The sequence below is a fragment of the Apis mellifera genome, linkage group LG2, assembly GCF_003254395.2.
Source record: "Apis mellifera strain DH4 linkage group LG2, Amel_HAv3.1, whole genome shotgun sequence".
NCBI lineage: Eukaryota > Metazoa > Arthropoda > Insecta > Hymenoptera > Apidae > Apis > Apis mellifera.
This window is the reverse complement of record NC_037639.1, coordinates 10,226,476-10,238,538: the sequence shown is the minus strand read 5'-3', so window position 1 is coordinate 10,238,538 and position 12,063 is coordinate 10,226,476. Positions and strand designations below refer to the sequence as shown.

The window sequence follows — 12,063 nt, the reverse complement described above, 5'->3', positions numbered from 1 at the left end:
ACAAAAAATCCTTAAGAATTTATATAAAAACACATTAAAATCAATTCATTAATAATATTTTTGATAAAATATATTTAAATTGTAAAAAAAGCATAGACTAAAATTATAAGTATGAATGATGAATAAAAACGAAAATTCCCTATGAAATGTTAATATATATTGTTATTATATAATCAAACTAATTATTAATTCTTGATTTATGAATTTATAAACAAAAAAATCGTAATTACTTTATATATTTAAAATTAATTATAAAATATAATTTTATTCTAATTTACACAATAAATTGTTAATTTAAAATATTAAAATTATTAAACATTTGTATTATTATTTAAATATCAAATCAATAAAAATATATTATATATATATATACATATACACTTATATATTTTATATAAATTTTTTCCATTAAAGTAATATATAAATTATTATTATTAAATGTATAATTTTAATGCAAATATTTATAATTATTATTTTAAAAAATCAAAATTAATATAAATCTTTGTTATATCACATAATTTAAATTTACCGCTGTTACATATAAGATAAGAAAATATGCTCTAGTAATATAGTACTTACTTCAAAGGTGTCAGAATCTCTCGAGATTTATAACGTTTCACACCGAAGAATATAAATTACGTAAGTTACATGAAAACAATTATTTCTTTTAACATAAGTTTATGACTTTTATGAATTCAAAATAAATAAATCTATTTTTTATAAATTATTTATCTTTATATTTATATGATGATTTTTTTAATATTACTTATTCTGTTTTTTGGTTATGTTTTTTTTATATTCTAAAATATTAATATAATTCTTTTCCAGAATTTTGTAAAAATGGGATTAAAGTTTGGAAATCTTAAAAAACTAAGTGGTGTTACATTTTTTCGTCTTAGTCCATATGAACAAAGAGCTTTTGCTGGAGTAGGTGAAGCTACTGGTAAAATGCTAAAACGTCTCAGATCAACTATTTTAACTGCTGGACCTTGTAAGAATTTTTTATTAACTATTTGATTAAATATATAACTTATCAGATTTACAAATTACAATTGTATATTAAATATTATAATTAATGATATATTCTTACTTATTGAAATATTTTATTTTATATTGCAGTTTTCCTTTTAAGTTATGTCATAATGGAATGGGCTACTGAAGAAAATCATAAAATGCACCGTAAAAATCCAAAAGACTATGAAAATGATGTATAAATATTATAAATTGATGTATAATGTTATAACTTTAAATTAGTACTGTCTATGTATTTATATTTAATATAATATATATATAGATATTTAATACATATATATATATATATATATGTATATATCATTAAAATGAAACTCATTACTTCTTTATAGAAATATGACTTATTTAATTTAAATTCTTTTTACAACAAGTATTTAATTAATTAAATATTTATTAATTATATTTTTAAAATATTAATTCTTCTGAATAATTTTAAAATATATTTTGATTTCGAACTTGATAACTTGATTTCGATTAAATTTTATTCAATTATGATACATATAATTTGCCTTTAGTTATATTTCATTAGTTTCTAATTAAAATGAATATTCTAAAATCTTTTTTTAAAATTGAAATAAAAATAAAAATTTATATTAAATATTTTTATATAATTATTGTTATTAAACATTAATAAATATTTATTATTGAAAACAAAAATATTATTACAAGTTTATATTTTCATTCTATATAGTTTTTAAATTTTTCTTATATTGTAATAGTTTTATTGATATAAACGTTTTTTAAGTAACTTCATATGATTAAATCTATATGTATATATGATATATAATATAATATATATAATTTCCTTTCTTTAATTTATATTTTATTTAATTTATTATATATCATTTAATATATATTTATATTTTATTTATTTTGAAATTTATTTCATTAAATGTGTTGAATATGAAAATATTTTTTATTGCATATATTTCAAAGATATTTATAATAAATAGAAGAAAAAAATTATACTTTACAATCAATTATAATAAATAATTTTTAATTTGTCATTAGGGAAATTTGTTATTTTTTGTTAAATTTATTTCATTTTGTAAATTTATTTTATTTCATAGTTTTTTTTTTTTATAGTTTTGGTAATTCTGTTTTGTAATTTTTATTTTTAATTTATTTTATCATATAATTCAAAACATTAATATTTGTATAAATACATTAATTATTTATTATAATCAGCCAATTGTATTTCAATTACAATATCTTATTTAATCATAAGAAATAAATCTAATTCCGTTAGATCTAACCGCCATATTGTGCAAGTATGATTTGACCAATGAGAAAGTTTGAATCAGGAATGCACCTGGGCAAAACAGGTAAGAAGCAAACAAGCAAAGAGCAATCAGGTAGTCGTTCAGATATTTCCAGTCGAGCATGATCGGCACGTAGCTCTTTGCCAAAAGCTTCTCCTTCTTCTCTTTCTCTTTCTTTTTCTCTTTTATGTGCATATTGTGAAAATTTGTATATAGGTAAGTAATAGCAGTGTGAAATTGTTTCGTACACATTTACGTATCGCGTGAGTTGTGATTTTTTTATACGGATTTGTCTCATAAGGATCCCAAACTCCAAAACAGAGATTCAACGGACTCGGTGAAACGCTGCTGTCAAGGTATTTATGGAAATGATTTCTTGACTGGAGTCATTGTACCGAGTACACCGACGTGGATTTCTCTCCGCGGAGAATTGTCCGTCGCGGTCACACCTGTTGCTGTACGTGTTCAATGATAATCGCACATGAACATATCTATATATGATTTGTGTGGTCTTTGTTACGATACAGATTTAAATTTTCATTAAAGAAAATCCTATCAACAATATAATTGAATTTCTTTTAATTAGCACTTATTTGTATTTTAATGGACGAAATTAATTTCATGAAAAAAAATTTTCGATCGTTGTACTCGGCAACATATATCTCTGAGAAAGAATTAAATATAATTTTATTTTTATTATAAATATTTAACGAAAATTAAATAGAAATTTGAACGATTTTTATCGTAAAATTATACGGATAAATAATATTAATATGAAATAGTAAATTCATCTGAAGTTTTAGTTATTGTGCTTAAAAGAAATATTTATGCAAATGACACTTTGAAGTCACGGTGAATATATAGAATATGATTGCTTCGTAATGTTAAGTATACGAACATTACAGAGGCTAATAAGATTTTGATTCGCTATGTATGATTTTTTACACAAATATGCATCGTATGCAATCAAATCATATTGAACGCGTTATCACTGTCACGTTCAATCGTGATGATTCATTGTTTTGGCATTGTTTTAATTTTTTTTTTAAATTACTTTTCAATTTAAAATCAAATTTTGAACATTTGATATGTTTTTAATGAATTAATAATTTACATAAAACATTAAATATAATTTTATATAAATTAATATATTTTTTTTATGTTTATCAAAATTATGATAGAATCAGATTATGAAAATGAGAAAAAAATAAATTAAATATTTCTTCATTTTAAGGAGATTCCTCGTCCATGACATTTTCAATAAAAATGAAATCTCTCAATTCAAGTAAATATATTGTTTATCGCTAATTGATAATGTTTTCGAGTTTTAAAAACAATTGTTTTTAATTTATACTTATGTTAAATATCTTGCCTCGTACAAAATTTTTTATCGATCATGTAGCCAATGCAATTGCAGGAGTTATTTCGCAAGCTTCTACGGTTTTCATTCGTGAATAATATGAATATGTAATTTACGTCCTTCTTTATAAATATAAATTCGCTTCAATAAATATAGAGTATATGATTCTAATTATATTTTATATTTATAGAATTAAAAAAAAAGTCATGTAATTACAAATAATTGAATTGTATGTAGAAATATTTAAAAAGTAAATTTGAAATATTAAGATAATTTTAATGATACACACGAAACATTGAAAATGTCGATTAATACTGACTACATGGCAATCACCTGTAAATTACACCTACGAAATACCTACGTAGTCCATTATGAGCGTCATGACATAAATTGCAAATATTTACCGTACTCTGCGTGCATCGATATTGCATTGAATGACCTTCGATACTCTGAGAAAAAGTCGCATTCACGTAGTCTTTTACAACTCATGAGCAACAGAACACACTAAATATTCTCTAAGAAATACTAATCACATATCAATCTCTTAAAATTACACAATATTGTTGAACATTATTTTTCATTCATAATGTAAATAAAGTAGATTTCTAATTTTCTATTTTTTATAATAAATTTTTTATTATTATTTAAATCATCTATGATCATTTATAAATAATCTTTTTTTATAGAAAACAAAAAGCATATTATATATATATATATATATATATATATATATATATATATATATATATATATATATATATATATAAAATGAACTTTTATGTGATGTCACACGCTGAATTCAATGAAATAATGTGGAAAGTATGAATATAATTTTATTGATCATTATGATACATTATATTATTGATAAGTACCAAGTAGTCGCAATTTAATTATCTTCGATTTAAAAGGATAATGTAAAATGTTCGAAAATTATTTAAAAAATTCTGTTCTGGATAATACATATATATAAGAATATCATTTTTAATCATCATTGAGAATATAGTTTATAGTATTTCTTTCATAACAGTGTAAAAAAATTTTGATAGTCGAATATCATTAAATAGCTGAATTAGAACTAGGTTTCGATTAATCGAGATTAATCTTTTAGCTATAGATGCAAGTAAGTGAAAAGTTCATTCGCTCGGTCCATTCACTGTAAAACTTGTTCGCGACCGGCGGATCAGTAGGTATGCGAGGCACATTGGCAACTTTCTTTCCACTTTTTCAATACTTGTACCGCAGTACGTCCGCGATATGTTTACTTTCAACAAACATTTATCTATCGTGCCTTCACAAATTGGTATTTTTTTCAAAAGCTTCAATTACTTCCTATTTATTTCGATTCTCGATACGAGATGACGAATTCAGTTCATTGATAGAAATTTTATGAATTTTTTTTTCATTAATCTATTGTTAAGTTGTGATTGGTAAATTATTAAGATTAAATATTACTATTTAAAGTTTCATTAAATTAATTTAATTTGTTTTAATTTTATAGATTGACTAATGTAACAAATATTTTATTGTAGTTAATAATTAACGTAATAATATAAATACTTACATTAAATACATTTTGAATCTTTGTTAAAATATTTTGAGCTTTTTGTATTATTCATATTTATTATATTTATATATATATATATATATATATATATATATATATATAACGATTAATTTTTTTTTATCATTATATATAAAATGATTAAAAAATAATTCTTTAAGGAGATTTTAAACTATATTTATTTTATAATATTTATAATATTTCATATCTATTACTTTATTTTTCATTTATAAAAATCCATTCATTTTCTTCTTCCAATAATTTTATATGTGTATTCAGTATTTATTTCTCTATTTATCTATTTTAAAAAAATTATTTAAGAAATTGATATTAAATTAAATATATATTAACAATACATAATTTCCATACATACTTTTTCTTTCATTCTTAATCATTCAAATCTCAAATGATTTTAATTCCTCAAGAAAAATGTGCAACCTTCACTACGATATTCCACGCACTAGCGAATGAAGGGAATGCGAGTAAAGTATTTGTTGTTCATGCTATGATAAATCGGGAAGACGTGAATTTTATGATGCTGCTTGTAACTTTACACTAACAAATATTATATTAATGACAACATAAATTCTTCTCCTTTTTCGTGTGCTCAAACTTTAATTCTAACCTAAAAGATAACGTGTATTGCGTTTGATGCGAAAAGAAGAGAAATATTATAGTAGAAAACAATGGTTTTATAGCTTGAATTTTCCAACTTCCACTCTTTCTTGATCAATCACGTGACACTGTTCTTATATGGCATCGTAAATTAATTTCAAACAATTAATTTTATCGCGTCATTTTTATGGAATCGAGTTTTATGGTGCTGACTATACGCCATCGAGAATTCGCCCCACAGTATGCAACCAGAGAGATGCGATTACCTTGTGCGCGCGCACAAGTATGTACTCGAGAAGAAAACGCGAGAATGTCAGACTCCGTCCCTCTCCCGTGTCATTTGGACTTCGCACAGCAAATCAGTTTACGTCGCGCATGCTCATTTCCAAATCAGATAAATAATATTTTTGCATAATTTTGTTGCAATACAAATTATATATATAGTTGTACATTTAATACAGCTTGAAAAATGTGAAAAATTTACAAAAATTTTATAATGTGGGAATATAAAAGAGATGAATAATTTATTCTAATATGTACATATATGATATTATTATGATACTATATTGTTCATTAATGTATCTAATATTCTTGAAAACTGGTTTGAAGATTAGATGTTTTGTAAATCCTAAATTAAATAGATAATCATTATTTTTCGTAAATAATCGGTTTATTTAAAAATATATTACATCAATTGTTACATTAATTGACGAATGATCATAGTAGTTATTGTAACAATTATATTAAAAAAATTATTTTTTCAATTATGTATTAAGATGCATTATTATTTATAATACAAAATTTAGTTGATTTCTATTTAAGCATCCAGTATTCTTTTCTCAAATTAAACTTTTAATACATTATTTTTTTTCAAGATTATTTTCGATATTTTCATTGGATAATTATCAGATAAATGTTCCAAACATGGCGTTCACCTAGAATATAACTATCTTACGATAGAATCCCATCTTAGACAACGAAGAAGAAGGTTGAATGCCATTTCCGTCAAGTACGGTCAAGGACGTGATTACTTCAGCGCATTCCTGAGATGAATTTTTCTTTCAGGGCGTGTCCACATCCATAAGCAATTATACTTGTATACTTGTCGCAGAATCATAAATGTCCAAGTATCATAGCATGCTTTTCTTATCTTTTCTTATCCCTTATTCGTATATCAATTGCAATGGCATTCGAATTTTAAAGGAATACCTGATCGATGAATTTTTTTTTTTCATCGACCACCACTGACACACCCGGAAATTTACATAATTTAATCCACAGTCACGGGTGGCGATAAGAATTTCCATTTCTATTGCTACGATCCTTAGGTAAGACCAACATCAATGGAATCTTGTTGTCTATCTTCAATCGTAATAAATGATCGTTAATGCTGAGTAAATTGTAGATAGGACTGTTTATTTTCTATTTTCTATTTTTTTCAGTCCATAAATGCTCGTTTGCTCCATAAATTATTACCACTTTTAGGAATAGGAATCAGGAATTTTATTATGAATTTTATTAAGATTATTGACAATAATCTTTTTTAAAATTATATTTTGGCTCCATACTTTTAATTTTTTTACGAATATTTTCATAAGGAATATTATTGGATTATCAAATCTTATTTCCTTGAAAAACCGTTAGTTTTCTTCTAACTATACCTTTTCCATCCATGTTTATACTTCGTGCTAAATTACAGTTTTTTAAAAAATTCTTTATATTCTATACAATTATAAATTTTCTTCAATTTAAATTATTTGAATACAGATTAAAATATTCCTTTAAGTACTATTACAAGCTTATTTCTCACGAAGAAGTTTTGTTATAAAGAACGGGAATAATTCAAGATATATGGTTTAAGAAAATTTTATATTTTCTTTTAAATTTTACATATTATATATTATATACAATATTATTTTCTTCCAGCTTATTATTAGTTTTTTTCTTCCACGAAAAATTTTCAAGATTTTTATAAAAAATTCAAATATTCAAGAATTTCAGGATATTTTCTATCGCTAAATATAAAGTAGCGGGCTTGAATAAAAATCAATAGAAATCTGGAATTCGAAATGTCATCAAGGAACGACTAGATCGTGGTCTCGAAATGCATTGAAATATGTATATACATATATATATATATATACACACCTTCAATTCTGAAACTTCTAAACGAAACCCACACTCACCTTCCTTCCTTTTCCCTTCCCTTTTCAACGTGATTGCTATTAGGTCGTTGTTACGACACTTTTATACCGCTGTTACGACTCTAACAGGAGAACGAATTGCTTCATCGTTTCTATGCTCTGAGACTCTAAATCGAGCCTATAATCAACTCGAATCGTCGATATATCGAATCACTTTGCGCTTGCGCTGCTTCATCGAGCATATTATATTCATATGTGCATATATTCATTGCGGTAGCAACAATCATGCGCGAAAAATTGTTCCATGCCTCTAATGAAGATATTTAGGCAAAATAATTAGGTTTATCAAATCTCGTTCGTTCATGCACTGAAAAAGATATATAAAGAGATTCTAGCACAGGAAAAAGTAGAAACAAGAAGTATTAAAAAAAGAAATATAAGTAAAAAAAGATGGAAGGAGGGTCTCGATCTCGAGGAAACCCGACAAACGTTCCCACCGTCGATGATACAATCAATTTTTATCCAGTCACGTATCTCACGTTACGCAACGCCATTAACCGATCGCGATATAATTCTACGACCCAAATCCGTCCACACGTAAAATATACGTTTGAAATGAAATTGGACCACTAAACAAAACGCCCTCGTTCTTCAAGTAGGTAGGTTTTACATTCATTTTCAATATTCTTATTTAGATCGTGATTCCGACTATAATTTATAATATATTTAAAGTTTAAAGTTTAACGAGGTTAAGAATTGTTCGAAATACGAGTAAAAATTAATAAGCAATTTCAATTGAAAATAATTTATTCGATAAGAATATATGGATGATAAGAAAATAATAAAAACGGATCTTTTCATTTTTTTTTTTTTTTTTTTTTTACGTTGTTTGCAGATCTTCAATTTTCAGGGATTAGATAAATAACGTTATACTTGATAGCAACATGTAACAATGTTCTTTTCCGTTATGCGGATTCTCAACATGTTTAATCCCAACGACAGGCACGCACAGTGAAAGCATTCACCGAACGGACGAACGATTATCCACCCGGTAGGAACCGGGCGCCGTTTCCACGTTCAGATTTCGAATATTAATTACCATCTCGCTACTTTTACCATAGTTTCATTACGTTCAAAGAGAGAGAAAAACTAAAAGAGGGGGTATACTTTATATTTGATACATATATACCTGATCGATCAACCGTGTCTCGATCCTTCGTTGTTGATCAAACTGTCTCTTCTTGGCCAATTTAACATTTAAAAATGTAATTGTTGCTTATGAGCATCTGAAAATCTGATTAATGAGTAAATTAGAGGTAATTTGATGAATGCTAGAAATTTCTAGAAACAGAAACTATAGCCTTTTTAATTTAATAACAATTTTAAAAAAGACTATCTTTATTTATTAACTAAATTTTAAAATTATTTTTATTAATTTTATAAAATTACAGAATCCAAAATATAAAAATTGATTTTTATTTAGAAAAGGATAAAATTTCGATATCTAAAAATATATATATATATATATATATATATATATATATATATATAAAATGGATGGAAAACAACAGTAAGTCACGATTACACAAGATAGTTCACTAGGCATCAGTACGATTCAATGTTCTTACTGATTACCTGGTATAAATCATGCGGTCTAAAACAAGCACGTTTCTCACATGTGGAAAGGCACGTGAGGAATTTATACGCCATCCACATCGTATAACGATTAAATATTTTCTACGATTCTTCTAGTTGCCTTTTATGAACAACTATCCTATTTTGTCAAATGAATCGTTAAAATATCTCATTATTCAACATTCTGATGCGAATTTTATCGAACGATGCCTTGAAAAGTAAACGTCTCTCTTGTTAGAAAATTTACAACCTAAAAAGAAGGAAATATCCTGCCAGACCTGCATCGAGATGGGAGCTTTTATACCTGGTTCAAACTTCCTGCTTATACCCGTATGGATGCGAAACGTGTGTTCGCACTCGTGTAACGAGGCGTCAAATCAAATAAATTTCTCTTGGAGCAAATTCAAAATTTCACATTCCTTGCATATATGCAAAAAACTATGCAAAAAATAAATCGTTTTTATAATCTCTTTCTTTGCCACTATTATTTTATTTGACTAATAAGGATATAAAAATATTGTATATGTTTAAAAAATCAGTACAAGAAATAATAATAGAATATAAAAATATAAAAAATTTAATAGAATAATGAAATGTTTGGAATGTTTATCAAGAAATAGAAATAGAACTAGACGCAAATAGTAGAATCTTGACTATGAAAATTCATATAAATTTTATTGTATATAATTAGAAATCATATATATAATTTTATATATATTCCATAATTGGAATATAAAAAGACAAGAAGAAAATTATATATACGAAGATAATGAAAAGTAATGAAAAGATTTTTTAAAATGAAAAATTTTTTCACTTTACCTTATTATCATCTTCTTAATTTTTTCCTAGGAACTTTTCAATAAGTATCGATATTTTCGTTTTTGTGTGTGTTTCTTGGCGCCACACGATCCGTGAAGCGCATTTCTGCAAAAATGTCCGTCGATGAATAATATTTATTGACCCATTGTATCCGCGGGATCTCACCTTCGGACGTTAAGGTTCGATAAATGGAAGGAACGCAAAAGGAATTCTCGACATGTCTGGCGAGCGAATTAGGCTCATTGGAATTTCACTTTGGTTACAAGCAGGCTTTCGTGCCGCCAAATATGGTCCTCATGACCCGGTAGCCGGATACGATACGCGACGTGCGAGTATCGCCCGTCTTCATCATTAAGTTATTAAACCTATACACTTTAACGAACCTCTATGATTGTCGTCTTTGTTCCTTAGCGAATTAACTAATAAAGAATAGCGTTAAAAACAGATTTATGATTTTTTTTTAACGCACAAAATATTTTCGTCAAATACTTATAAAATTATAATAGAATAATTGAAATCGTTCGAGTTAAGATGTCTGTTGTTTGTTACAGATAAAAGGTGAACGATTATCTGATCACGATGCCGTATTACAATAGTGGACACAGTCCTTCCACCTATAACAAAGGTAACAATGATACAATGTTATTAGATTTTTTTTCATTAATACAAAATGAAATAACAAATAGAATGATTCTTAATTAACAAGTTATCTTAATTATTGTAATTTTCCTTACGTTTTATATATCCCAGAGTTGAACATTTATTATAAAATTAACCAAAACGTTTGGTTGATTTGATCAATATTATTAATAAATTAATTAATGTAGATGGAGGATCGAGTGGTCCATCGAGCACATCTGGTGGCCGTGTGAGTAGTTCCGAGCCGACATACATGATGGAGCATTTGGCCACGTTCACGGTCACGAAGGAAACCGGTATTGTTTATCCAGCGGACGGTATGCGGCGACTTTTGCAATTGGAGAAGAGTAACGGCATCTGGAGTCAAAAGATGCAGCTCCGTCTGGAACGGAACTGGGTACTGATTATGGACAATGAGACAGGGGTAAAGATCCTCTTGCGTACAAGAGAAATTCTGTAACAAATTCTTTTCCTCTTTTTCTTTCTATTATAAAAAAAGAAATGTAGAGCTTATGATATTTGTAACGATGATCAAATACGAAGTGGAACATTTGTGAAATTACATTGCAATTACAATTTAAGGCAATTTCACTTAATGCATCGTTGATAAATTCGTATGCAGGCCGTCATGGAGCGTTTCCCAGCCTCGTTGATACAGGAACCGACCGCGTTCACGTCGAGGGATCCTATGGAGATGTATAACAACATTCTCGTCTTCACAGTGGCGGATGACAGTGGTTCCGGTCAACGGGCCGAAATGCATATATTCCAGTGTCAAAGTGTCTCGGCACAAGATCTCGTCGAGGATCTGAAGATGCTGCAGATGGGTAAACTGGTACCCGGTGGTTCTCCAAGAGGTCCAAGAGGACGTATTCCACCGCCTCCCACTTTACCACCGCCAGAACCGCCCTTAAACGGGGTCAATGTCCGAGAACAAGTATCTGCATTTAATGCTAACAATGGTACGTCCTTTCATAGTTTTTCTTTTCTTATTCG

At 26.8% G+C, this 12,063-nt stretch overlaps 2 protein-coding genes and 1 long non-coding RNA gene across 11 annotated transcripts in view; 2 read left to right on the top strand and 1 right to left on the bottom strand.

Moving 5' to 3' along the window:
* Positions 1 to 479: 479 nt before the first annotated feature.
* On the top strand, positions 480 to 1,367 carry LOC726747 (cytochrome b-c1 complex subunit 8). The gene is made up of 3 exons (XM_001122467.5): positions 480 to 639; positions 829 to 991; positions 1,120 to 1,367. The coding sequence occupies exons 2-3, from the start codon at positions 841 to 843 to the stop codon at positions 1,212 to 1,214; spliced, it is 246 nt and encodes an 81-aa protein (XP_001122467.1). The 5' UTR covers positions 480 to 639; positions 829 to 840; the 3' UTR covers positions 1,215 to 1,367.
* Positions 1,368 to 2,382: 1,015 nt separating this feature from the next.
* LOC408693 (epidermal growth factor receptor kinase substrate 8) overlaps positions 2,383 to 12,063 on the top strand; it is a 16,032-nt gene continuing 6,351 nt past the window's right edge. For 3 of the 9 annotated variants that reach the window (XM_016910689.2, XM_016910688.2, XM_026439224.1), the window contains exons 1-3: positions 11,008 to 11,053; positions 11,256 to 11,491; positions 11,690 to 12,029. In XM_016910689.2, coding sequence (XP_016766178.1) covers positions 11,008 to 11,053; positions 11,256 to 11,491; positions 11,690 to 12,029 — 622 coding nt within the window. Of the gene's footprint in view, positions 2,511 to 2,595; positions 2,651 to 2,732; positions 2,752 to 8,338; positions 8,634 to 10,979; positions 11,054 to 11,255; positions 11,492 to 11,689; positions 12,030 to 12,063 lie in introns of those variants that run through there. The other 6 variants (XM_016910684.2, XM_016910685.2, XM_016910687.2 and 3 more) reach the window with 6 other exon arrangements.
* Positions 6,340 to 10,973, bottom strand: LOC107964030. The gene is made up of 4 exons (XR_001702084.2): positions 10,429 to 10,973; positions 9,164 to 9,268; positions 8,017 to 8,341; positions 6,340 to 7,887 (listed from the first exon to the last, which is right to left on the bottom strand). It is a non-coding gene; the product is annotated as an uncharacterized LOC107964030 (long non-coding RNA).